We start from the raw sequence: 26,565 nt of genomic DNA, 5'->3' as shown, positions 1-26,565 counted from the left end.
TTACTGTAAGAGCAGTGAGACTATGGACTCTTTACTGTAAGAGCAGTGAGACTATGGACTCTTTACTGTATGAACACTGAGACTATGGACTCTTTACTGTAAGAGCAGTGAGACTATGGACTCTATACTGTAAGAGCAGTGAGACTATGGACTCTTTACTGTAAGAGCAGTGAGACTGTGGACTCTTTACTGTAAGAGCAGTGAGACTATGGACTCTATACTGTAAGAGCAGTGAGACTATGGACTCTTTACGGTAAGAGCGGTGAGACTATGGACTCTATACTGTAAGGGCAGTGAGACTATGGACTCTATACTGTAAGAGCAGTGAGACTATGGGACTCTTTACGGTAAGAGCGGTGAGACTATGGACTCTATACTGTAAGGGCAGTGAGACTATGGACTCTATACTGTAAGAGCAGTGAGACTATGGACTCTATACTGTAAGAGCAGTGAGACTATTGGACTCTTTACGGTATGAGCGGTGAGACTATGGACTATATACTGTAAGAGCAGTGAGACTATGGACTCTTTACGGTAAGAGCGGTGAGACTATGGACTCTTTACGGTAAGAGCAGTGAGACTATGGACTCTTTACGGTAAGAGCGGTGAGACTATAGACTCTTTACGGTAAGAGCGGTGAGACTATGGACTCTTTACGGTAAGAGCAGTGAGACTATGGACTCTATACTGTAAGAGCAGTGAGACTATGGACTCTTTACTGTAAGAGCGGTGAGACTATGGACTCTTTACGGTAAGAGCGGTGAGACTATGGACTCTTTACTGTAAGAGCAGTGAGACAATGGACTCTTTACTGTAAGAGCAGTGAGACTATGGACTCTTTACTGTAAGAGCAGTGAGACTATGGACTCTATACTGTAAGAGCAGTGAGACTATGGACTCTTTACTGTAAGAGCAGTGAGACTATGGACTCTTTACGGTAAGAGCAGTGAGACTATGGACTCTATACTGTAAGAGCAGTGAGACTATGGGACTCTTTACTGTAAGAGCGGTGAGACTATGGACTCTATACTGTAAGGGCAGTGAGACTATGGACTCTTTACGGTAAGAGCGGTGAGACTATGGACTCTTTACGGTAAGAGCAGTGAGACTATGGACTCTATACTGTAAGAGCAGTGAGACTATGGACTCTATACTGTAAGGGCAGTGAGACTATGGACTCTTTACTGTAAGAGCAGTGAGACTATGGACTCTTTACGGTAAGAGCAGTGAGACTATGGACTCTATACTGTAAGAGCAGTGAGACTATGGACTCTATACTGTAAGAGCAGTGAGACTATGGACTCTATACTGTAAGAGCAGTGAGACTATTGACTCTATACTGTAAGAGAAGTGAGACTATGGACTCTTTACTGTAAGAGCAGTGAGACTATGGACTCTTTACTGTAAGAGCAGTGAGACTATGGACTCTTTACTGTAAGATCAGTGAGACTATGGACTCTTTACTGTAAGAGCAGTGAGACTATGGACTCTTTACTGTAAGAGCAGTGAGACTATGGACTCTATACTGTAAGAGCAGTGAGACTATGGACTCTTTACTGTAAGAGCAGTGAGACTATGGACTCTATACTGTAAGAGCAGTGAGACTATGGACTCTATACTGTAAGAGCAGTGAGACTATGGACTCTTTACTGTAAGAGCAGTGAGACTATGGACTCTTTACTGTAAGATCAGTGAGACTATGGACTATTTACTGTAAGAGCAGTGAGACTATGGACTCTTTACTGTAAGAGCAGTGAGACTATGGACTCTATACTGTAAGAACAGTGAGACTATGGACTCTTTACTGTAAGAGCAGTGACACTATGGACTCTGTACTGTAAGAGCAGTGAGACTATGGACTCTTTACTGTAAGAGCAGTGAGACTATGGACTCTTTACTGTAAGAGCGGTGAGACTATGGACTCTTTACTGTAAGAGCAGTGAGACTATGGACTCTTTACTGTAAGAGCAGTGAGACTATGGACTCTTTACTGTAAGAGCAGTGAGACTATGGACTCTTTACTGTAAGAGCAGTGAGACTGTGAACTCTTTACTGTAAGAGCAGTGAGACTATGGACTCTTTACTGTAAGAGCAGTGAGACTATGGACTCTTTACTGTAAGAGCAGTGAGACTATGGACTCTTTACTGTAAGAGCAGTGAGACTATGGACTCTTTACTGTAAGAGCAGTGGGACTGTGAACTCTTTACTGAAAGAGCAGTGAGACTATGGACTCTATACTGTAAGAGCAGTGAGACTATGGACTCTTTACTGTAAGAGCGGTGAGACTATGGACTCTTTACGATATGAGCGGTGAGACTATGGTCTCTTTACAGTAAGAGCGGTGAGACTATGGACTCTTTACTGTAAGAGCAGTGAGACTATGGACTCTTTACTGTAAGAGCAGTGAGACTATGGACTCTATACTGTAAGAGCAGTGAGACTATGGACTCTGTACTGTAAGAGCAGTGAGACTATGGACTCTATACTGTAAGAGCAGTGAGACTATGGACTCTTTACTGTAAGAGCAGTGAGACTATGGACTCTTTACTGTAAGAGCAGTGAGACTATGGACTCTTTACTGTAAGAGCGGTGAGACTATGGACTCTTTACTGTAAGAGCAGTGAGACTATGGACTCTTTACTGTAAGAGCAGTGAGACTATGGACTCTTTACTGTATGAACACTGAGACTATGGACTCTTTACTGTAAGAGCAGTGAGACTATGGACTCTATACTGTAAGAGCAGTGAGACTATGGACTCTTTACTGTAAGAGCAGTGAGACTGTGGACTCTTTACTGTAAGAGCAGTGAGACTATGGACTCTATACTGTAAGAGCAGTGAGACTATGGACTCTTTACGGTAAGAGCGGTGAGACTATGGACTCTATACTGTAAGGGCAGTGAGACTATGGACTCTATACTGTAAGAGCAGTGAGACTATGGGACTCTTTACGGTAAGAGCGGTGAGACTATGGACTCTATACTGTAAGGGCAGTGAGACTATGGACTCTATACTGTAAGAGCAGTGAGACTATGGACTCTATACTGTAAGAGCAGTGAGACTATTGGACTCTTTACGGTATGAGCGGTGAGACTATGGACTATATACTGTAAGAGCAGTGAGACTATGGACTCTTTACGGTAAGAGCGGTGAGACTATGGACTCTTTACGGTAAGAGCAGTGAGACTATGGACTCTTTACGGTAAGAGCGGTGAGACTATAGACTCTTTACGGTAAGAGCGGTGAGACTATGGACTCTTTACGGTAAGAGCAGTGAGACTATGGACTCTTTACGGTAAGAGCGGTGAGACTATAGACTCTTTACTGTAAGAGCGGTGAGACTATGGACTCTATACTGTAAGAGCAGTGAGACTATGGACTCTTTACTGTAAGAGCGGTGAGACTATGGACTCTTTACGGTAAGAGCGGTGAGACTATGGACTCTTTACTGTAAGAGCAGTGAGACAATGGACTCTTTACTGTAAGAGCAGTGAGACTATGGACTCTTTACTGTAAGAGCAGTGAGACTATGGACTCTTTACTGTAAGAGCAGTGAGACTATGGACTATATACTGTAAGAGCGGTGAGACTATGGACTCTATACTGTAAGAGCGGTGAGACTATGGACTCTTTACTGTAAGAGCAGTGAGAATATGGACTCTTTACTGTAAGAGCAGTGAGACTATGGACTCTTTACTGTAAGAGCAGTGAGACTATGGACTCTATACTGTATGAACACTGAGTCTATGGACTCTTTACTGTAAGAGCAGTGAGACTATGGACTCTTTACTGTAAGAGCAGTGAGACTATGGACTCTATACTGTAAGAGCAGTGAGACTATGGACTCTTTACTGTAAGAGCAGTGAGACTATGGACTCTTTACGGTAAGAGCAGTGAGACTATGGACTCTATACTGTATGAACACTGAGACTATGGACTCTTTACTGTAAGAGCAGTGAGACTATGGGACTCTTTACTGTAAGAGCGGTGAGACTATGGACTCTATACTGTAAGGGCAGTGAGACTATGGACTCTTTACGGTAAGAGCGGTGAGACTATGGACTCTATACTGTAAGAGCAGTGAGACTATGGGACTCTTTACGGTAAGAGCGGTGAGACTATGGACTTTATATTGTAAGGGCAGTGAGACTATGGACTCTTTACTGTAAGAGCAGTGAGACTATGGACTCTTTACTGTAAGAGCAGTGAGACTATGGATTCTTTACTGTAAGAGCGGTGAGACTATGGACTCTTTACGGTAAGAGCAGTGAGACTATGGACTCTTTACTGTAAGAGCAGTGAGACGATGGACTCTATACTATAAGAGCAGTGAGACTATGGACTCTTTACTGTAAGAGCAGTGAGACTATGGACTCTTTACTGTAAGAGCGGTGAGACTATGGACTCTTTACTGTAAGAGCAGTGAGACTATGGACTCTATACTGTAAGAGCAGTGAGACTATGGACTCTTTACTGTAAGAGCAGTGAGACTATGGATTTTTTACTGTAAGAGCGGTGAGACTATGGACTCTATACTGTAAGAGCAGTGAGACTATGGACTATATACTGTAAGAGCAGTGAGACTATGGACTCTATACTGTAAGAGCAGTGAGACTATGGACTGTTTACTGTAAGAGCAGTGAGACTATGGACTCTATACTGTAAGAGCAGTGAGACTATGGACTCTTTACTGTAAGAGCAGTGAGACTATGGATTTTTTACTGTAAGAGCGGTGAGACTATGGACTCTATACTGTAAGAGCAGTGAGACTATGGACTCTTTACGGTAAGAGCAGTGAGACTGTGAGCTCTTAGCGTTGAGACTTTGGGACTTCTATGTTCTGTGAAGAATAGACGAGCTACAACCTCTGATTGTGTGCCCTCAGACACCTGGACATATCACTGCCACAGGCAGAAGGTGGCAGCAGAATGTAGACCTTTGGCGTGTCCTTTTCCTGCAGGTGGTGTGCTGCTCACTTGGGTACAAACACCTGGCACTGGTGGATGAATTCGGGAGGATTTTTATGAAAGGTAGCAATCGCTTTGGACAACTGGGCACCGGGGACAAGATTGACAGAGCAGACCCCTGCCAGGTAAAGATGATGTCTGTGCCCTGACTCTGCTTCATCTGCCCGTACCTGTGTCCTCTTCTGCTTCCCCCCTCTTTTCCACCCTTTCTCCATCTGTCCTCCACCTGGCCTCTGCTTTATCTATTCCTTACTTGTCCCCCATTCTCCTGCATCTCATCTCTTTCCTCCACATATCTTCCACCTGGGCTCCATTCTCCAACCATCCTCATCCTGTCCTCCATCTATCCTCCACCTGGCCTCTGTTCTTCATCTGTCCCTCATCTATCCTCCACTCTTCATCTATCCTCTCCCTGCCTTCGTTCTTCAGCTATCCCTCACCTATCCTCCACTCTTCATCTATCCTCCTCCTGCCTTTGTTCTTCATCTGTCCCTCATCTATCCTCCATTCTCCATCTATCCTCCCCCTGCCGTTCTTCATCTGTCCCTCATCTATCCTCCACTCTTCATCTATCCTCCTCCTGCCTTTGTTCTTCAGCTGTCCCTCATCTATCCTCCACTCTTCATCTATCCTCCCCCTGCCTTTGTTCTTCAGCTGTCCCTCAGCTATCCTCCACTCTTCATCTATCCTCCTCCTGCCTTTGTTCTTCATCTGTCCCTCATCTATCCTCCATTCTCCATCTATCCTCCCCCTGCCGTTCTTCATCTGTCCCTCATCTATCCTCCATTCTCCATCTATCCTCCACCTGGCCTCTGTTCTTCATCTGTTCCTCACCTATCCTCCACTCTTCATCTATCCTCCTCCTGCCTTTGTTCTTCAGCTATCCCTCACCTATCCTCCACTCTTCATCTATCCTCCCCCTGCCTTTGTTCTTCAGCTGTCCCTCATCTATCCTCCATTCTCCATCTATCCTCCACCTGGCCTCTGTTCTTCATCTGTCCCTCATCTATCCTCCACTCTTCATCTATCCTCCTCCTGCCTTTGTTCTTCAGCTGTCCCTCATCTATCCTCCACTCTTCATCTATCCTCCCCCTGCCTTTGTTCTTCAGCTGTCCCTCAGCTATCCTTCACTCTTCATCTATCCTCCTCCTGCCTCTGTTCTTCATCTGTCCCTCACCTATCCTCCATTCTCCATCTATCCTCCACCTGGCCTCTGTTCTTCATCTGTCCCTCATCTATCCTCCATTCTCCATCTATCCTCCCCCCTGCCTTTGTTCTTCTGCTGTCCCTCACCTATCCTCCACTCTTCATCTATCCTCCACCTGGCCTCTGTTCTTCAGCTGTCCCTCATCTATCCTCCACTCTTCATCTATCCTCCTCCTGCCTCTGTTCTTCATCTGTCCCTCACCTATCCTCCATTCTCCATCTATCCCTCATCTGGCCTCTGTTGCGCAGCTATCCTCCACCTCTCCGCTGTCCTCCATCTATTCCTCACCTATCCTTCATTCTCATTCTATCCTATACCTGGCTTCTGTTCTCCATCTATCTTCCACTTGGCCTCTGACCTCTATCTATACCTCACCTATTTTCTATTCTTCAACCCTCACCTATCCTTCATACTCTATTTGTCTTCTACCAATCCTCCATTCTCCATCTACTCTTCACTTCTCATCCATCTATCCTCCACCTGGCCTCTCTTCTCTATCTATCCTCCACTTGGCCTCTGACCTCCAACTCTCCTCCATTTGTCCTCCATTCCCCACCTGTCCTCCCTTGTCTTCTGTTCCCCATATATCCCTCACCTATATTCCATTCCCTATCTATCCTCCACCTATCTTCAGTTCTCCATCTATCTCTCACCTGTCTTCCAGTCTCCATCTATCCCTCACTTGTCCTCCAGTCTCCATCTATCCCTCACTTGTCCTCCAGTCTCCATCTATCCCTCACTTGTCCTCCAGTCTCCATCTATCCCTCACTTGTCCTCCAGTCTCCATCTATCCCTCACTTGTCCTCTAGTCTCCATCTATCCCTCACCTGTCCTCCAGTCTCCCCTTGTCCTCCACCTGTCTTCTGTCCTCCATATAACCCTCACCTACCCTCCATTCTCTATCTATCCTCCGCCTATCTTCTGTTCTCCATCTATCTCTCACCTGTTCTCCAGTCTCCATCTATCCCTCACCAGTCCTCCAGTCTCCACCTGTCTTCTGTCCTCCAGTCTACACTTGTCCTCTTCTCTGTCTCTCATTCATCTCTTTTCCCTGTAGATTCAGTATTTAAGGAACCCGATTGATGTATTTTGTGGTCTCAATCACACATTAGTCCTAATACCCTCCATGGATTCTGTGAAGGAAATACACGGCTGCGGGTGTGGAGCTGGGGGACGCCTCCCTGGATGGCCTAAAGGAAGCCCCTCATTTGTCAAGCTGCTTTTGAAGGTGAGGAGGTTCTGCTGAGTCGGCCTAGAGGCAAGGGAGGGACAGAGAGAAGCAAGGGAGAAAGAGAGAGAAGCAAGGGAGGGAGAGAGATAAGCAAGGGAGGGACAGAGATAAGCAAGGAAGGGACAAAGAGAAGCAAAGGAGGGACAGAGAAGCAAGGGAGAAACAGAGAGAAGCAAGGGAGGGAGAGAGATAAGCAAGGGAGGGAGAGAGATAAGCAAGGGAGGGACAGAGATAAGCAAGGGAGGGACAGAGATAAGCAAAGAAGGGACAGAGAGAAGCAAGGGAGGGACAGAGAAGCAAGGGAGAAACAGAGAGAAGCAAGGGAGGGAGAGAGATAAGCAAGGGAGGGACAGAGATAAGCAAGGGAGGGACAGAGATAAGCAAGGGAGGGACAGAGATAAGCAAAAGAGGGACAGAGAGAAGCAAGGGAGGGAGAGAGATAAGCAAGGGAGGGAGAGAGATAAGCAAGGGAGGGACAGAGATAAGCAAGGGAGGGACAGAGATAAGCAAGGAAGGGACAGAGAGAAGCAAGGGAGGGACAGAGAAGCAAGGGAGAAACAGAGAGAAGCAAGGGAGGGAGAGAGATGAGCAAGGGAGGGACAGAGATAAGCAAGGGAGGGACAGAGATAAGCAAGGGAGGGACAGAGATAAGCAAAAGAGGGACAGAGAGAAGCAAGGGAGGGAGAGAGATAAGCAAGGGAGGGACAGAGAGAAGAAAGGGAGGGACAGAGAGAAGCAAGGGAGGGACAGAGAGAAGCAAGGAAGGGGCAGAGATAAGCAAGGGAGGGACAGAGAGAAGCAAGGGAGGGACAGAGATAAGCAAGGGAGGGACATTGAGAAGCAAGAAAGGGACAGAGAGAAGCAAGGGAGGGACAGAGAGAAGAAAGGGAGGGACAGAGAGAAGAAAGGGAGGGACAGAGAGAAACAAGGGAGGGACAGAGAGAAGAAAGGGAGGGACAGAGAGAAACAAGGGAGGGAAAGAGAGAAGAAAGGGAGGGACAGAGAGAGGCAAGGGAGGGGCAGAGAGAAGAAAGGGAGGGACAGAGAGAAACAAGGGAGGGACAGAGAGAAGAAAGGGAGGGACAGAGAGAAACAAGGGAGGGAAAGAGAGAAGAAAGGGAGGGACAGAGAGAGGCAAGGGAGGGGCAGAGAGAAGCAGAGATGGACAGAGAGAGGCAAGGGAGGGGCAGAGAGAAACAAGGGAGGGACAGAGAGAGGCAAGGGAGGGACAGAGAGAAACAAGGGAGGGACAGAGAGAGGCAAGGGAGGGAGAGAGAGAAACAAGGGAGGGACAGAGAGAGGCAAGGGAGGGACAGAGAGAAACAAGGGAGGGACAGAGAGAGGCAAGGGAGGGAGAGAGAGAAACAAGGGAGGGACAGAGAGAGGCAAGGGAGGGACAGAGAGAAACAAGGGAGGGACAGAGATAAGCATGGGAGGGACAGAGAGAAACAAGGGAGGGACAGAGAGAAGAAAGGGAGGGACAGAGAGAAGAAAGGGAAGAACGGGATAAACAGAGAGGGAAAGAGAGAAGCAAAGGAGGGACAGAGTGAAGCAAGGGAAAGAGAGCGAATGGCAAGGGAGGGACAGAGAGAATTAAGGTAGAGACAGAGAGAAGCAAGGGAGTGACAGAGAGAAGAAGGAAAGAACGGGAGAAACAGCGAGGGACAGAGAGAGGCAAGGGAGGGAAAGAGAGAAGAAAGGGAGAGACAGAGAGAAGGAAGAAACAGAGATAAGCATGGGAGGGACAGAGAGAAGAGGGGGAGGGGCAGAGAGAAGGAAGGAAGAAACAGAGATAAGCATGGGAGGGACAGAGAGAAGAGGGGGAGGGGCAGAGAGAAGGAAGGAAGAAACAGAGATAAGCATGGGAGGGACAGAGAGAAGAGGGGGAGGGGCAGAGAGAAGGAAGAAACAGAGATAAGCATGGGAGGGACAGAGAGAAGAGGGGGAGGGGCAGAGAGAAGAGGGGGAAGGGCAGAGAGAAGGAAGGAAGAAACAGAGATAAGCATGGGAGGGACAGAGAGAGACAAGGGATGCACATAGGTCAGGGAGGCACATAGGTCAGGGATGCACATAGGTCAGGGAGGCACATAGGTCAGGGAGTCACATAGGTCAGGGAGGCACATAGGTCGGGGAGGCACATACGTCGGGGAGGCACATAGGTCCAGGAGGCACATAGGTCAGGGAGGCACATAGGTCGGGAGGCACATAGGTCGGGGAGGCACATAGGTCGGGGAGGCACATGGGTCGGGGAGGCACATGGGTCGGGGAGGCACATGGGTCAGGGAGGCACATGGGTCAGGGAGGCACATGGGTCAGGGAGGCACATAGGTCAGGGCGGCACATAGGTCAGGGCGGCACATAGGTCAGGGCGTCACATAGGTCAGGGAGGCACATAGGTCGGGGAGGCACATAGGTCGGGGAGGCACATAGGTCAGGGAGGCACATAGGTCAGGGAGGCACATAGGTCGGGGAGGCACATAGGTCGGGGAGGCACATAGGTCAGGGAGGCACATAGGTCAGGGAGGCACATAGGTCGGGGAGGCATGCTGAGAATTGCAGAGAGAGGCAGGGGAGGCACAGAGCAGTGGGAGAGTTGGTAGACAGCCAGCAGAGACACGGAGAGGCACCCGCCGGCCGTGCTGATGGTGGTCTGGTGCCAGTGTCTATAGCAGTACACCGGTTACTAGTGGGTAGTAGATGTGAGATATGATCGGGGCCGTTATGTAGCAGTGTCGGTGCGGCGGTGAGGATGGGACTAGAGATGGAGGTAACATTATTTGTCATGTCTCCTGGCAGGTCCCGCTGTGTGCCCGCCGCATCTCCTCCACCAGGGACTGCCTTTTTATCATGTCCAGTTACGACCCTGAGGAGGACATCGGATACAGCAGTGGTTGTCCAGGCGGCGCGGAGGAGGACCCGGCGGCTGCGCAGGCCTGTGAGGAGTGTCTGAAGCAGCTGCAGCGCTGCCCCAGTGTCCAGGAGAGGGTGGCCAAGACCAGGGACTTCATCAGCCACTTACCCCTGCCGGGGTATCAGAAGCGCTGCTTGTGGGAGGCGCTGGGCATGATACAGCGGGCGGCTGAGAGCAGGCAGGACGGACGGCCACCAACCGCCATACTGCCCGCGCGGTAGAAGAAAAATAAAAGTCTCAGAAAAACGTAAAAACTCTGAGAGATAAAAATACACCCGAAATACCGAACCTAAATACTCCCATATACTGCATCACATACTGACCCTGCCTTTAACCTACCCGAAATACTGTCCCCCAGCCTAAATACCCCCATATACTGCCTCAGACACTGACCCTGCCTCCAACCTACCCGAAATACTGTCCCCCAGCCTAAATACCCCCATATACTGCCTCAGACACTGACCTGGCCTCCAACCTACCCGAAATACTGTCCCCCAGCCTAAATACCCCCATATACTGCCTCAGACACTGACCTGGCCTCCAACCTACCCGAAATACTGTCCCCCAGCCTAAATACCCCCATATACTGCCTCAGACACTGACCCTGCCTCCAACCTACCCGAAATACTGTCCCCCAGCCTAAATACCCCCATATACTGCCTCAGACACTGACCCTGCGTCCAACCTACCCGAAATACTGTCCCCCAGCCTAAATACCCCCATATACTGCCTCAGACACTGACCCTGCCTCCAACCTACCCGAAATACTGTCCCCCAGCCTAAATACCCCCATATACTGCCTCAGACACTGACCTGGCCTCCAACCTACCCCCAAATACTGACCCCCGACCTAAATACCCCCATATACTGCCTCACACACTGACCCTGCCTCCAACCTACCCCAAGTACTGACCCCCCACCTAAATACCCCCATATACTGCCTCAGACACTGACCTTGCCTCCAACCTACCCCCAAATACCGACCCCCCACCTAAATACCCCCATATACTGCCTCACACACTGACCCTGCCTCCATCCTACCCCCAAATACCGACCCCCCACCTAAATACCGCCATATACTGGCTCACACACTGACCTTGCCTCCAACCTACCCGAAATACTGTCCCCCAGCCTAAATACCCCCATATACTGCCTCAGACACTGACCCTGCCTCCAACCTACCCGAAATACTGTCCCCCAGCCTAAATACCCCCATATACTGCCTCAGACACTGACCCTGCCTCCAACCTACCCGAAATACTGTCCCCCAGCCTAAATACCCCCATATACTGCCTCAGACACTGACCCTGCGTCCAACCTACCCGAAATACTGTCCCCCAGCCTAAATACCCCCATATACTGCCTCAGACACTGACCCTGCCTCCAACCTACCCGAAATACTGTCCCCCAGCCTAAATACCCCCATATACTGCCTCAGACACTGACCTGGCCTCCAACCTACCCCCAAATACTGACCCCCGACCTAAATACCCCCATATACTGCCTCACACACTGACCCTGCCTCCAACCTACCCCCAAGTACTGACCCCCCACCTAAATACCCCCATATACTGCCTCAGACACTGACCTTGCCTCCAACCTACCCCCAAATACCGACCCCCCACCTAAATACCCCCATATACTGCCTCACACACTGACCCTGCCTCCATCCTACCCCCAAATACCGACCCCCCACCTAAATACCGCCATATACTGGCTCACACACTGACCTTGCCTCCAACCTACCCGAAATACTGTCCCCCAGCCTAAATACCCCCATATACTGCCTCAGACACTGACCCTGCCTCCAACCTACCCGAAATACCATCCCTCAGCCGAAATACCCCCATATACTGCCTCAGACACTGACCCTGCCTCCAACCTACCCCCAAATACTGACCCCCGACCTAAATACCCCCATATACTGGCTCACACACTGACCCTGCCTCCAACCTACCGTATGGCGGTACAGGAGGCAGGGATGATACGGTACTATACAGAACATATATCGGTGCTGCTCCTGCACCTGGTGATGATGTGAAGTCAGTTATATCCACATGCACGCTGACCAACTGCCGAGCGATAACGGACAGTGACCCGACGAGGACAGACTGCAAGGTACAGTGATACCGGGTAAGTACCGACTGGTGTCCACCACATGTGTGCTTCACTGCTCTGGACGTGCTGCTAAACATGCTCTATATATACATATATGCCCCTGAATTTCTGCCAAAGTTACTGCTATCCAGTCATTTAGTGCTCCAGTCCCTGGTGTCTAGTGGTTAGTGTCCCAGTCCCTGGTGTCTAGTGGTCAGTGCTCCAATCCCTGATATTTAGTGGTCAGTGTCCCAGTCCTTGGTGTCTAGTGGTTTGGTGCTCCAGTCCCTGGTGTCTAGTGGTCAGTGTCCCACTCCCTGGTGTCTGGTGGTTAGTGTTCAAGTCCCTGGAGTCTAGTGGTCCGTTTTCCAGTTACTGGTATCTAGTGGTTTGGTGCTCCAGTCCCTGGTGTCTAGTGGTCAGTGCTCAAGTCCCTTTTATCTAGTGGTTTGGTGCTCCAGTCTCTGGTGTCTAGTGGTCAGTGCTCCAGTCTCTGGTATCTAGTGGTTTGGTGCTCCAGTCCCTGGTATCTAGTGGTCGGTGCTCCAGTCCCTGGTATCTAGTGGTTTGGTGCTCCAGTCCCTGGTGTCTAGTGGTCAGTGCTCCAGTCCCTGGTATCTAGTGGTCGGTGCTCCAGTCCCTGGTATCTAGTGGTTTGGTGCTCCAGTCCCTCGTGTCTAGTGGTCAGTGCCCCAGTCCCTGGTATCTAGTGGTTTGGTGCTCCAGTCTCTGGTGTCTAGTGGTTTGGTGCCCCAGTCCCTGGTATCTAGTGGTTTGGTGCTCCAGTCCCTGGTATCTAGTGGTCGGTGCTCCAGTCCCTGGTATCTAGTGGTTTGGTGCTCCAGTCCCTGGTGTCTAGTGGTCAGTGCTCCAGTCCCTGATATCTAGTGGTTTGGTGCTCCAGTCTCTGGTGTCTAGTGGTTAGTGCCCCAGTCCCTGGTATCTAGTGGTTTGGTGCTCCAGTCCCTGGTGTCTAGTGGTCAGTGCTCCAGTCCCTGGTGTATAGTGGTTTGGTGCTCCAGTCCCTGGTGTCTAGTGGTCAGTGCTCCAGTCCCTGGTGTCTAGTGGTCAGTGCCCCAGTCCCTGGTATCTAGTGGTTTGGTGCTCCAGTCTCTGGTGTCTAGTGGTCGGTGTCCCAGTTCCTGATATCCACTCCCTTCCAGACCAGCGATGGAGTTTGTCTCTGGCTACCGCGACCCTATGCTGGAATATTCGGAGCTCCTGTTCAGCTGGTATCGGCGATACATGAAGGATTATGCGGGCAGACTGGGCCGCCTGGCGATCCATCCCCAGCAGGAGACGAAGATCAAGTCCCTGCCGTATGACGCCACCTGCTGGTTCCTACATGTCCTGCATAACGACAGCATTGCTTTCCGGCCCCGAAACACTGAGCTGCAGATCCGAGACGTCTTCTACATGGATGACGCCCTGCGCTTCAGAGACCTGAAGAAGTACATCAGCTTCATCAACCTGCAGGAAGAGACAGAGGGCGAGACCAGCACCAGAGACGCCAATGCAGGTGGGTGATAGGAAGAGTTCCTCAGCAGGGTCAGGCGCGACCGCTCACCTATCTGTTTCTGTCTTGAATTTAGCCAACTCTGATGACGTTCGCCATATCAAGTACCTGATGCTGGTGGCCATAGAGACGGGCGCCGTGATTGGCGTTGACTTTTTGATGGACAGCGAGTGCAGCGGCAACAAGGTCCAGTACGTGTGTAAACTGAGGGCCTACCACCTGCTGTGTCAGTGCATGGCGCTACCCATGGACAACGGGCAGCCTCGACGCCCCCAGAGAGTGGCCATCGGAGACCCTTCTGTGCACAGGTCGGTGGAGGCAGGACTTGCTCCTTTGTTTCATAGCTCGCGACGGCTCTCACCGATGTTCTCGTCTGCCGTCTCGCAGATTCCTGGTGAAGATCCTTTCTTCCTTGGGGGTCGGAGTGCAGAAGACACCGATGAGAGACTGGTCATCAAGTGCCACCTTCATCTTCTCTGCCCAGACCGTGCAGTGCTGCCACGTGTGTAAGAGGCGGAAGTTCGAGGTCGTGTTAACTCCTTGGTAAGGGCAGAAACCAGAGGGCATGGGTCAGAGAAGGCTCACATATTTTGGGTGTATTGAGAACTAACCCCCACCCCGGCCTCCGAGCTCAGACCCTGGGAGGCCACATAATTGTATACTGGAGACATCTGCAAAGCATTCACTCACCCCCGATCAAGAGGAAGCGGGTCTGGCGGGCGTCCCAGCCCCGTCCTAATGATATGTCCTTGGAGAAGCACATACTACACGACTACTAGCCGGGAACATTAACCCTATACAGGCCGCAGAACCTGCCACCCCTGTTATAATGCCACCAGTCCCCCAGTTTTAGGGTCACAGAGGTCGCTAACCGCCCCCCTCCCTGTGCTCGCAGTGACACATGTGACGCCGTGCTGTACTGTTCAGAGGACTGTAAGATGCAGAACTGGAAAAAGTCTCCCTGGGATCTCAGCCATGAGTTCTGGTGCGAGAAGATGAAGCGCTTCATGCAGTACGAGGAACGACTGGCCGATCTTCCCTTCCACTTCATCAAGGGTGAGTGTTGACATCGGGAGTGATGCTGGGACTGCCGTAGACTCATCGCCTCCTCTGTACCACCCTTGACCCCCACCATTACTCCCATGTCGCATCCTCTCGTGTCCTCCTCAGAGGTGACCAGCCGCCTATTTGACAAGGAGCTTTTTCTGAACAGTCGGAATCTCATCGGAGGATACTGGACGGTGGAGAGCATCCATTACCACACCGGCCACCTGCAGGGGAAGAGTCCAGCCTGGAACCTGGAGGGTGGGTATATCAAACTACATCCTACCATACAGCGAGGTGGAGGTGCTCTCCCTAACCAAGACTTCTATATTCCAGAAGGAAGAGGAGAACCTCTGCTGAAGCATATAGACGTCCTGAGGCTGCAGCCTAAAGAAAGGCTCAAGAGCGCATTGTGTAGGTGACACCCAAAACACGCAGTAAAGATGTAGTCACAGACGTCAGGGTCACACACCGTATCTTCCATCGACCAATCAGGAGCAAGCTTATAGACTACTCTGTTTTGCTGCTCTCTAGTGTCCTGGAAGGAGTATTATAACTGGCGAGGCCTGAGCTTAGACAACCCTCTAGCCGCCCTTCTGACCTACCCGCTCACCATCTACTACATCATCTCCACACTCGTTCCCCAGCACTGTGAGTATGAAGATAGACCCTGTGTACTCTGATGTTGGTTAATCCCAGGAGCACCATCAATGAGACGCCCGTACTTTACTGTGGGGGGCACCACCCTTAAGGCACCCTTGCATGAGTGCAGGGGGCACTATCCATGAGGCAGCTTAAATGACAGCGGGGGGCACCGTCCATGAGGTGCCGTTACGTGATGACAGGTGTTTTACATGACTGTCATGGGGGCAGCATCCATGAGGTGCCTAAAATGACTGTGAGGACCACTGTCCATGAGACATCTTATATGACTGCAAGGGGTACCGTACATGAGGCACGCCTTTACATGACTGTGGGGGGGAGGGCATGTTCTGCAGTGGCCGGGTTTGGGGTGGCCCGGACACCATTGAGGTGTCACCACGTGTTGCTGCTCTTCGGAAGGGATGGTAAGTTGTGGTGCACCCCAATGGGAAATAAGTCAGGCCTGCGGTAACCAGGGGGCTTCTTTACTGGAGGAACTCAGGTGCAAAACAATACAGGCGAGGCATAGGGCTGGCTTCTCCAGTCTCCTCCCTGAGACGAGGCATAGGGCTGGCTTCTCCAGTCTCCTCCCTGAGACGAGGCATAGGGCTGGCTTCTCCAGTCTCCTCCCTGAGACGAGGCATAGGGCTGGCTTCTCCAGTCTCCTCCCTGAGATGAGGCATAGGGCCGGCTTCTCCAGTCTCCTCCCTGAGACGAGGCATAGGGCTGGCTTCTCCACTCTCCTCCCTAGGATGAGGCATAGGGCTGGCTTCTCCAGTCTCCTCCCTGAGACGAGGCATAGGGCTGGCTTCTCCAGTCTCCTCCCTGAGATGAGGCATAGGGCTGGCTTCTCCAGTCTCCTCCCTGAGATGAGGCATAGGGCTGGCTTCTCCAGTCTCCTCCCTAGGATGAGGCATAGGGCCGGCTTCTCCAGTCTCCTCCCTGAGATGAGGCATAGGGCCGGCTTCTCCAGTCTCCTCCCTGAGACGAGGCATATGGCTGGCTTCTCCAGTCTCCTCCCTGAGATGAGGCATAGGGCTGGCTTCTCCAGTCTCCTCCCTGAGATGAGGCATAGGGCTGGCTTCTCCAGTCTCCTCCCTAGGATGAGGCATAGGGCCGGCTTCTCCAGTCTCCTCCCTGAGATGAGGCATAGGGCCGGCTTCTCCAGTCTCCTCCCTGAGATGAGGCATAGGGCCGGCTTCTCCAGTCTCCTCCCTGAGATGAGGCATAGGGCCGGCTTCTCCAGTCTCCTCCCTGAGATGAGGCATAGGGCCAGCTTCTCCAGTCTCCTCCCTGAGATGAGGCATAGGGCTGGCTTCTCCAGTCTCCTCCCTAGGATAAGGCATAGGACCGGCTTCTCCAGGCTCCTCCCTGAGACGAGGCATAGGGTTGGCTTCTCCAGTCTCCTCCCTGAGATGAGGCATAGGGCCGGCTTCTCCAGTCTCCTCCCTGAGATGAGGCATAGGGCTGGCTTCTCCAGTCTTCTCCCTGAGATGAGGCATAGGGCCGGCTTCTCCAGTCTCCTCCCTGAGATGAGGCATAGGGCCAGCTTCTCCAGTCTCCTCCCTGAGATGAGGCATAGGGCTGGCTTCTCCAGTCTCCTCCCTAGGATAAGGCATAGGACCGGCTTCTCTAGGCTCCTCCCTGAGACGAGGCATAGGGTTGGCTTCTCCAGTCTCCTCCCTGAGATGAGGCATAGGGCCGGCTTCTCCAGTCTCCTCCCTGAGACGAGGCATAGGGTTGGCTTCTCCAGTCTCCTCCCTGAGATGAGGCATAGGGCCGGCTTCTCCAGTCTCCCCCCTGAGACGAGGCATAGGGCTGGCTTCTCCAGTCTCCTCCCTGAGATGAGGCATAGGGCTGGCTTCTCCAGTCTCCTCCTTGAGACGAGGCATAGGGCTGGCTTCTTCTGGTCACTCAGTAGTCTGGCAGAGTCTCCCCTTTAAGCACTGGTCCCTAACTGCAGAATACTACGGGCTCTGACTGCTCTCCTTATGTACAGTTTTAGCTAGACTGTAATCTTCTAGTGGGAGTTGAGAAACTCAGCACAGATACATTGTTACACGTTCCGTCTGTCATAGACTTATATTAGAACTTCAATGATACTTAATGAAAATAACACAGCAGTTTTTCCAGACAAAAACAAGTTTCCAGACATAACGACAGAGCTAAACCAAACAGTCAAACAACGTCTGTCTTTTTCCCTCCAAATCATGCTCTTTTTTTAAACCTTATGGCCACTGTGGAAAATTACCATCTTCTCATTCAAAGTCCCAAAAGTCTCTCAGTATTGATTAACCCTTTCTACAGTGCTGTGCAAACACAGTGCAAATAAACAGGATATATATCACAGCATACATATAAAATGCAGTTGCACAGTATTAAACAGTATAAGTAAGTGCAAGTTAACCCTTTAAAGTGAAATAAAGTGATACGTTTATAACTTTGTATAGGGGAAACAGGGGCAAATGTCCAGACTTCAAAGTATCCCTGCTCCAAGGCACTACAGTTCCCGTCCATGTTGTGTCTTACATGACTGCAGGGGGCACTGTCCATGAGGTGCCTTACTAGACTGCGAGGCACACTATCCATGAGGCTCCCTTACATGAGTGCAGGGGTCCCTTACATGAGTGATGGGGGCTCCTGCACTTTCCCACTTTCAGGCAGCTTTAAGCCCATTGATCTCACTTTGGACAGCAGATCCCTTTAATGGTCCATCCACCTCTACAGGCCAGTTCAGAATATAACATAAGGAGGGGGCCCTCCTTAACCAGTAATGGGGTTGCTGGGTGTATACTATCCAATATGGCGCCCATGACTCTTCTTCCTTCTTTAGTTCCAGAGCTGAACATTCTGAAGAAACAATCAATGAAAATCCACATCATGGCAGGCGGGCGAGAATACCACAACATCCTGCTCTTCTGGGTGAGTGCACGCCCCCAAAATCCTTCACTGCACAGCGCCTAGCAGAGCCCCCATAATGCACTGTTGCACTGCATGCTGGGATCTGTAGTCCATACTGCTCCTTCTCTGCAGCCACCAGCAAAGGGCAGAGACGAGTGCAGCTCTGGGGGGGTGGATGTACTGCAGACGTGATCTAGAGTCACTGAACGGGTGTGACAATGGGCGACAGTCTCCATGTTATTGTCACGCCCCCTTCCAGTGACACGTGTGCGTCTCCCCCTGGCAGGAGCTGGTACTGCTGATGCCCCACGTGGTCCTGGAATTGGTGTTTGTCGGCAGCGACCTCCCTGTGGAGGAAGATGACAGAAGCTTCATCATACTGAAGAAGGTGAGAGCGCGGGATGTGCATCATGTCTCCTACCGCCCTGACCCGCCATGTTAACCAGCCCGTGTCTCCTCCGCAGGGATCGGAAGTGCGCTGTTCTGACCTGACGTATGTGGACAAGGACAGAGGAGTACGGGGGATACACGTCAAGGTCCATGCCCGGCCGTACCACACCCTACAAGTGGCAAAGCCCGACCTTGTGATCGGTTGGTATCGCGGCACACATATATCAACAGGACACAAAATCTGACAACCACTACTGAGCAAAGGGCTAAGCGGGGGCGTGGACAAATCACTATAGCCACACCCCCTTCTGCTGCTCAACCAATAGTCTGACATACAGATCTACCAGCGTAGACAGCACCCAACATGTCTGCTCCTCCTCCTCTAGGGTTCAACTCCGGATTTGGATTAGACGATACCTGGCTGAGTACCTTACCCCGATTGCAGGTACAAGACACCCCAAAACCCACTTCATGACTAAACATGGAGCTATGAGCCTGCACGTCCCCTGGAAGCGAGATTATAAATTGGCCCCTCCCCCTGCAGGGTGATTATAAGTCTGCCCCTCCTCCTGCAGGGTGATTATAAGTCTACTCCTCCCCCTGCAGGGTGATTATAAGTCCGCCCCTCCCCCTGCAGGGTGATTATAAGTCTGCCCCTCCTCCTGCAGGGTGATTATAAGTCTACTCCTCCCCCTGCAGGGTGATTATAATTCCGCCCCTCCCCCTGCAGGGTGATTATAAGTCTGCCTCTCATCCTGCAGGGTGATTATAAGTCCGCCCCTCCCCCTGCAGGGTGATTAAAAGTTTGCCCCTCCCCCTGCAGGGTGATTAAAAGTCCGCCCCTCCCCCTGCAGGGTGATTATAAGTCTGCCCCTCCCCCTGCAGGGTGATTATAAGTCTGCCCCTCCCCCTGCAGGGTGATTATAAGTCCGTCCCTCCCCCTGCAGGGTGATTATAAGTCCGTCCCTCCCCCTGCAGGGTGATTATAAGTCTGCCCCTCCCCCTGCAGGGTGATTATAAGTCCGTCCCTCCCCCTGCAGGGTGATTATAAGTCCGTCCCTCCCCCTGCGGGGTGATTATAAGTCTGCACCTCCCCCTGCAGGGTGATTATAAGTCTGCCCCTCCCCCTGCAGGGTGATTATAAGTCTGCCCCTCCCCCTGCAGGGTGATTATAAGTCCGCCCCTCCCCCTGCAGGGTGATTATAAGTCTGCCCCTCCCCCTGCAGGGTGATTATAAGTCCGCCCCTCCCCCTGCGGGGTGACACAGTTTCCTCTCTTGTCTTGCAGGCTATGAAGGTTCCGGCCTTTTTCTCGGATTGCTCGCAGTACAGTTGTGAGGTGGACGGTCAGGTGGTCTCTGGAGCTTCGGGGGGCAGCGCCAGTCTCCCCATCCTCAACCCCTTCCGCTCACCCCTGAGAATTGTGGCCACAGATAACAACATGCCATGGTGAGCGGGGGGCTAGACGTGTCCCCTCAAACGTGCTTCCCATGTAATATCACACATCTGATAGAGGCGTCATGTAATATCTCACATGTACAACAGACATCCCTCCGTGTAATATTAATATTCATAAATAGGCGTGAGTCGTCTACTGATGACTCCGCCTATTTATGCTATAAATACTATCTACCTCGTTGCTCTACCTTTCTGAACTACGTGCTCTATGTTACTACTGTCACATACGGTCCGTGAGCGGGCAATATGTCCCGGAGCGGCATACATCGTGCACACGGGCGCGCACCGCATCATAGGTCACTATGATACTGTGCGAATGGGGCCGCCTGCGGGACTACTGTCCTGCACTCATATGATCATTAGTCCCGCAGGCGGCCCCATTCGCACAGTATCATAGTGACCTATGATGCGGTGCGCGCCCGTGTGCACGATGTATGCCGCTCCGGGACATATTGCCCGCTCACGGACCGTATGTCTCGGAGGGCGTACGATCGTGTGCATGAGCCCTTACATGTACACATTATTAGCAGCACCCACGCACCTGGCTACACACTGTCCCTATGGGTATATGGCACTGCAAGGGCTGCTGGGAATTCAGGGGTTAATGCAGGGCAATGCAAGGCAGACTGCAGGGGTTAATGCTGGGCAATGGAAGGCAGAGATTGCAGGGGTTAATTGATATATGTTCTAGGGGTAAATGCTACTGCAGGGGTGTATGGGTTAATGAATGCTGGGATCAGGGGTACAGGGCAATGTGGGGGTGAAGGAAAGGGTTAATGTCAGGGAATGCAGGGGCATATGGGTTAATGAATAATGATTGGTGGTTCAGGGGTTATCAGGGAATGTAGGGGTTAATGCTGGTTGGTGGTATATGGTAGGGTTACTCAGCCATCCAGGGGTAAAGCTCTTCTTTGCTCGTTCTCCCAGGGTAGGATTCTGCTTGGGGCTGCAGGAGTTAACTTCTTTCTGCCTCCTCCTCCTTTCCTTTCTTATCGTTTATTTAAACCCCGCAGCGCTCGCTCCCGCACCTCCCGTGCTGCAGGCATGCGCGCTCGCCTGCAGCCAAATACACGTGGGCTGGCGCGGTGATATGATGTCACCGCACTAGCCCATGTGTCCCGGCGCGCGCTTCCAGGCGCGCTTTCTCCCACCTGTGAAGTGCCTGCGCATGAAGTGCCCGCGCCGGAGGTCCGCGCCATACAAGGACAGGGGGAGCCCTTTGTTCCTGCGCTGCCGGAGATGTTTTATCAAAGGGCAGAGCATCTCTATTGATCCTCTGTTCTTTGAAATGACCGAAACTGGACATAATTGTCCAGTTATCGGCATCTCCCTCCTGCAGGCGCACTGGGGGGGGGGCACCCGCAATCATCGGGAGACATTATTGGCGGCATTAAAGTACATATAGATATGCATCTAAATTACAGGGGCATATATGCATATCTATATATACTGGACTCATATACAGGGGGATACATAATCATATATATACACATATATATACAGACAATTGGGGCAAATCCATATATATGTATTGTGGGGTTTCGCTCTGGTAGATAGGGTAAGGGGGCGCAGTACTGAGGCAAAATACAGGTTCTTAACTCAAAACGTCAGTGTTTATTCACACTTGAGGCGATTGCACAGAACAGCAGTAACTTTGCAGTGGAAAGTTCATATAACACAAGTCACCTTGCTGGCAGTTCTGCCTCCAGTGGTCCACAACAGGTTTTAGGGGGCCTGTTTCCCCAGCGTGCGGAGCCCTCCAGCATGGCACAAAGCCTCAGATCCCAAAAACAGAGACATCTCTGCTGAGCTCAGCTGCCTATTTAAGGACAGCCAGGTGCTGCCAAAACCTGGACCAGCACTTAAACTCTGGTCCGGTATTTGACCTCACCTGGCTGGAAACCAACCCCGCCGCACATGCCGGGAGGAAAATACCTAATTTGCCAGATACAACCCCTCACTATGTCACAATATATATGTATATATATATATACATACACATATATAACCTGAGGGACCTGGCACTTCCCTCTACAGGGGGCCTATTATATAAGTATACATATATACCTATATATATCACTTAGGTATACATGTATATATACACATACATACCCCCACACATATATTGGGAACCTGGGGCACAGAGCCCATACAATTTAGCCATTCAGGGCCAATACATATATATGTATATATTCAAATCTTCCTCTTCCCTCTACAGTGACATTTATACAGATGTCCCCCCATGTAATATCACACATGTAATACCGATGTTCCCCATGTAACACCGATGTTCCCCATGTAATATCACACATGTAATACCGATGTTCCCCATGTAATATCGATGTTCCCCATGTAATATCGATGTTCCCCATGTAATATCACACATGTAACACCGATGTTCCCCATGTAATATCACACATGTAATACCGATGTTCCCCATGTAATATCACACATGTAATACTGATGTTCCCCATGTAATATCACACATGTAATACCGATGTTCCCCATGTAATATCACACATGTAATACCGATGTTCCCCATGTAATATCACACATGTAATACTGATGTTCCCCATGTAATATCACACATGTAATACCGATGTTCCCCATGTAATATCACACATGTAATGCCGATGTTCCCCATGTAATATCGATGTTCCCCATGTAATATCACACATTTATACAGATGTCCCCCCATGTAATATCACACATGTAATACCGATGTTCCCCATGTAATATCACACATGTAATACTGATGTTCCCCATGTAATATCACACATGTAATACCGATGTTCCCCATGTAATATCACACATGTAATACCGATGTTCCCCATGTAATATCGATGTTCCCCATGTAATATCACACATTTATACAGATGTCCCCCCATGTAATATCACACATGTAATACCGATGTTCCCCATGTAATATCACACATGTAATACCGATGTTCCCCATGTAATATCACACATGTAATACCGATGTTCCCCATGTAATATCACACATGTAATACCAATGTTCCCCATGTAATATCGATGTTCCCCATGTAATATCGATGTTCCCCATGTAATATCACACATGTAACACCGATGTTCCCCATGTAATATCACACATGTAACACCGATGTTCCCCATGTAATATCACACATGTAACACCGATGTTCCCCATGTAATATCACACATGTAATACCAATGTTCCCCATGTAATATCACACATGTAATACCGATGTTCCCCATGTAATATCACACATGTAATGCCGATGTTCCCCATGTAATATCACACATGTAATACCGATGTTCCCCATGTAATATCACACATGTAATACTGATGTTCCCCATGTAATATCACACATGTAATGACAATGTTCCCCATGTAATATCACACATGTAATACCGATGTTCCCCATGTAATATCACACATGTAATACTGATGTTCCCCATGTAATATCGATGTTCCCCATGTAATATCACACATGTAATACCGATGTTCCCCATGTAATATCACACATGTAATATCGATGTTCCCCATGTAATATCACACATGTAATACCAATGTTCCCCATGTAATATCACACATGTAATACCGATGTTCCCCATGTAATATCACACATGTAATGCCGATGTTCCCCATGTAATATCACACATGTAATGCCGATGTTCCCCATGTAATATCACACATGTAATACCGATGTTCCCCATGTAATATCACACATGTAATACTGATGTTCCCCATGTAATATCACACATGTAATACCGATGTTCCCCATGTAATATCACACATGTAATACCGATGTTCCCCATGTAATACCGATGTTCCCCATGTAATATCACACATGTAATACCAATGTTCCCCATGTAATATAGATGTTCCCCATGTAATATCGATGTTCCCCATGTAATATCACACATGTAATACTGATGTTCCCCATGTAATATCACACATGTAATACCGATGTTCCCCATGTAATATCACACATGTAATACTGATGTTCCCCATGTAATATCACACATGTAATACCGATGTTCCCCATGTAATACCGATGTTCCCCATGTAATATCACACATGTAATATCGAAGTTCCCCATGTAATATCACACATGTAATACCAATGTTCCCCATGTAATATAGATGTTCCCCATGTAATATCGATGTTCCCCATGTAATATCACACATGTAATACCAATGTTCCCCATGTAATATCGATGTTCCCCATGTAATATCGATGTTCCCCATGTAATATCACACATGTAGCACAGAGGGTCCAGTGTCTCCTGATGGTGGGTGACAGAGGAGCTGACAATCTAATGCTCGTCCTGTGTTGCAGGTATAAGAACGCTTTCCTCTTCTATTTGATCTACAAATCTAACCACATCAGCACCAAGCGTAATAACCATGTGCCATACAGCGCCCTCCAGGCTCCATCGCCAGACACCACGCCGGAGGCGTCTCCACAGAAGAAGAAGAATAAGTCCGGACGGAACCAGTGCAAGAAGCGCAAGTGACAGGCGCCATAATAAAGAGAGTGTATGATTTTTGTAAAGGCTGCCGTATATGGACCATTACCTATAACCACACAGGGGTCACGAGGGGGGCGAGCGAGTGATGAGGGAACTGCCCCCACAACACATATTGTTCTTATAGGGAATGTGTCACCAGAAAATGACTTGTTGTTTAAATCACATTTTTATGTCAAACATTTTTTGTTAGAATTTTTGGTGAATTATTTTTTTTTCCCATGTCTCTATCGTTATTTCAAATATATATAATCCTGCAATTCTCACACCAGCCACTAGTCCTAATGATAAGGCATGATTTCTTGTTCTGAACAGGTAACTTCAGTAGCCATTATTATTATCACCATAAGCAGGATTACAATAACAAGTAACACCTCTGTATAGATAACACATGATCCACCCAATAGGTGATATCACAGCTTAACTGCTCCCTCCTGACCTCTGCTCAGGTCACAGAGCATGCCATCCCTCCTGACCATTGTGTCTATGGACCATGTAGCTTTTCTCAAAGAACAGGAAGTCTTTCCAAATTTTAGGCCTAATGGAAAGTGTAAAAATTGCAGAATTATAAAAAAAAATGTAATATATGTAATGACATGGAAAACGCAAAAAAAAATAATTCTGAAAACACGTTTAAATCACGTTTTTAAATTAAAAAAATAGGTCATTTTCTGGTGACAAACTCCCTTTAAAACAATCTACAAAAACAACTGCGCCACACAGGAAGGAGTGGAGCCGGGTATAATCCAGCAGATATACAGGAAAGAGAACAGTCCTTGGAACCGGTATAATCTAATAGATATACGGGAAAGAGAACAGTCCCTGGAGCCGAGTATAATCCAGTAGATATACAGGAAGTAGAACAATCCCTGGAGCTGAATATAATATAATAGATATACAGGTAAGAGAACGGTCTATGGAGCCAGTATAGTCCAGTAGATATACAGGAAGCAGAACAGTCCCTGGAGTCAGCCGGTATAATCCAGTATATATACAGGAAAGAGAACAGTCCCTGGAGTCAGCCAGTATAATCCAGTATATATACAGGAAAGAGAACAGTCCTTGGAACCGGTATAATCTAATAGATATACGGGAAAGAGAACAGTCCCTGGAGCCGAGTATAATCCAGTAGATATACAGGAAGTAGAACAATCCCTGGAGCTGAGTATAATATAATAGATATACAGGAGCCAGTATAGTCCAGTAGATATACAGGAAGTAGAACAGTCCCTGGAGTCAGCCGGTATAATCCAGTATATATACAGGAAGGAGAACAGTCCCTGGAGCTGAGTATAATATAATAGATATACAGGAAAGAGAACGGTCCCTGGAGCCAGTATAGTCCAGTAGATATACAGGAAGGAGAACAGTCCCTGGAGTTAGCCGGTATAATCCAGTATATATACAAGAAAGAGAACAGTCCCTGTAGTCAGGTGTAATCCAGTAGATATACAGGAAAGAGAACGGTCCCTGGAGCCGAGTATAATCCAGTAGATATACAGGAAAGAGAACAGCCCCTGGAGCCAGGTATAATCCAGTAGATATACACGAAAGAGAACAGTCCCTGGAGCCGAGTATAATCCAATAAATATACTGTAAAGAGAACGGTCCATTGAGATGGTATAATCCAGTAGATATACAGGAAAGAGAACAGTCTCCGGAGCCGAATATAATCCAGTAGATATACAGG

General features: G+C 49.4%; 2 protein-coding genes across 3 annotated transcripts in view; both read left to right on the top strand.

Moving 5' to 3' along the window:
* FBXO24 (F-box protein 24) overlaps nucleotides 1-10,736 on the top strand; it is a 28,949-nt gene extending 18,213 nt beyond the window's left edge. The window contains exons 9-11 of the mRNA XM_040419455.1: nucleotides 4,962-5,093; nucleotides 7,233-7,403; nucleotides 10,203-10,736. Of these exons, the coding sequence (XP_040275389.1) occupies nucleotides 4,962-5,093; nucleotides 7,233-7,403; nucleotides 10,203-10,538 (639 nt within the window). The 3' untranslated portion in view covers nucleotides 10,539-10,736. The remainder of the gene's footprint in view (nucleotides 1-4,961; nucleotides 5,094-7,232; nucleotides 7,404-10,202) is intronic.
* A 1,643-nt stretch (nucleotides 10,737-12,379) lies between these two features.
* On the top strand, nucleotides 12,380-24,893 carry ZMYND15 (zinc finger MYND-type containing 15). Of its 2 annotated transcripts, none has more exons than XM_040415325.1 (14): nucleotides 12,380-12,450; nucleotides 13,578-13,933; nucleotides 14,007-14,238; nucleotides 14,318-14,473; nucleotides 14,826-14,986; nucleotides 15,101-15,235; nucleotides 15,311-15,388; nucleotides 15,509-15,625; nucleotides 18,450-18,538; nucleotides 18,804-18,905; nucleotides 18,982-19,108; nucleotides 19,294-19,352; nucleotides 20,195-20,355; nucleotides 24,686-24,893. In XM_040415325.1, exons 2-14 carry the CDS (start codon nucleotides 13,585-13,587, stop codon nucleotides 24,861-24,863), a joined length of 1,944 nt encoding a protein of 647 aa, XP_040271259.1. In that variant the 5' UTR covers nucleotides 12,380-12,450; nucleotides 13,578-13,584; the 3' UTR covers nucleotides 24,864-24,893. The 2 variants fall into 2 exon arrangements, with proteins under 2 accessions (XP_040271259.1, XP_040271260.1); XM_040415326.1 differs by having other exon boundaries at nucleotides 12,410-12,435.
* Nucleotides 24,894-26,565: the final 1,672 nt, after the last annotated feature.

The sequence above is a fragment of the Bufo bufo genome, chromosome 1 (assembly GCF_905171765.1).
Source record: "Bufo bufo chromosome 1, aBufBuf1.1, whole genome shotgun sequence".
NCBI classification, from domain to species: Eukaryota; Metazoa; Chordata; class Amphibia; order Anura; family Bufonidae; genus Bufo; species Bufo bufo.
This window is presented reverse-complemented; position numbering and strand designations above follow the sequence as displayed.

Excerpts from the sequence above, each read along its gene's own strand:
- ZMYND15 (XM_040415325.1), top strand. The coding sequence starts at position 13,585 with ATGGAGTTTGTCTCTGGCTACCGCGACCCTATGCTGGAATATTCGGAG. Across the intron at positions 15,389-15,508 it reads AAGGCTCAAGAGCGCATTGT|TGTCCTGGAAGGAGTATTAT; the intron begins GTAGGTGACACC and ends GCTGCTCTCTAG. Across the intron at positions 20,356-24,685 it reads ACAGATAACAACATGCCATG|GTATAAGAACGCTTTCCTCT; the intron begins GTGAGCGGGGGG and ends CCTGTGTTGCAG.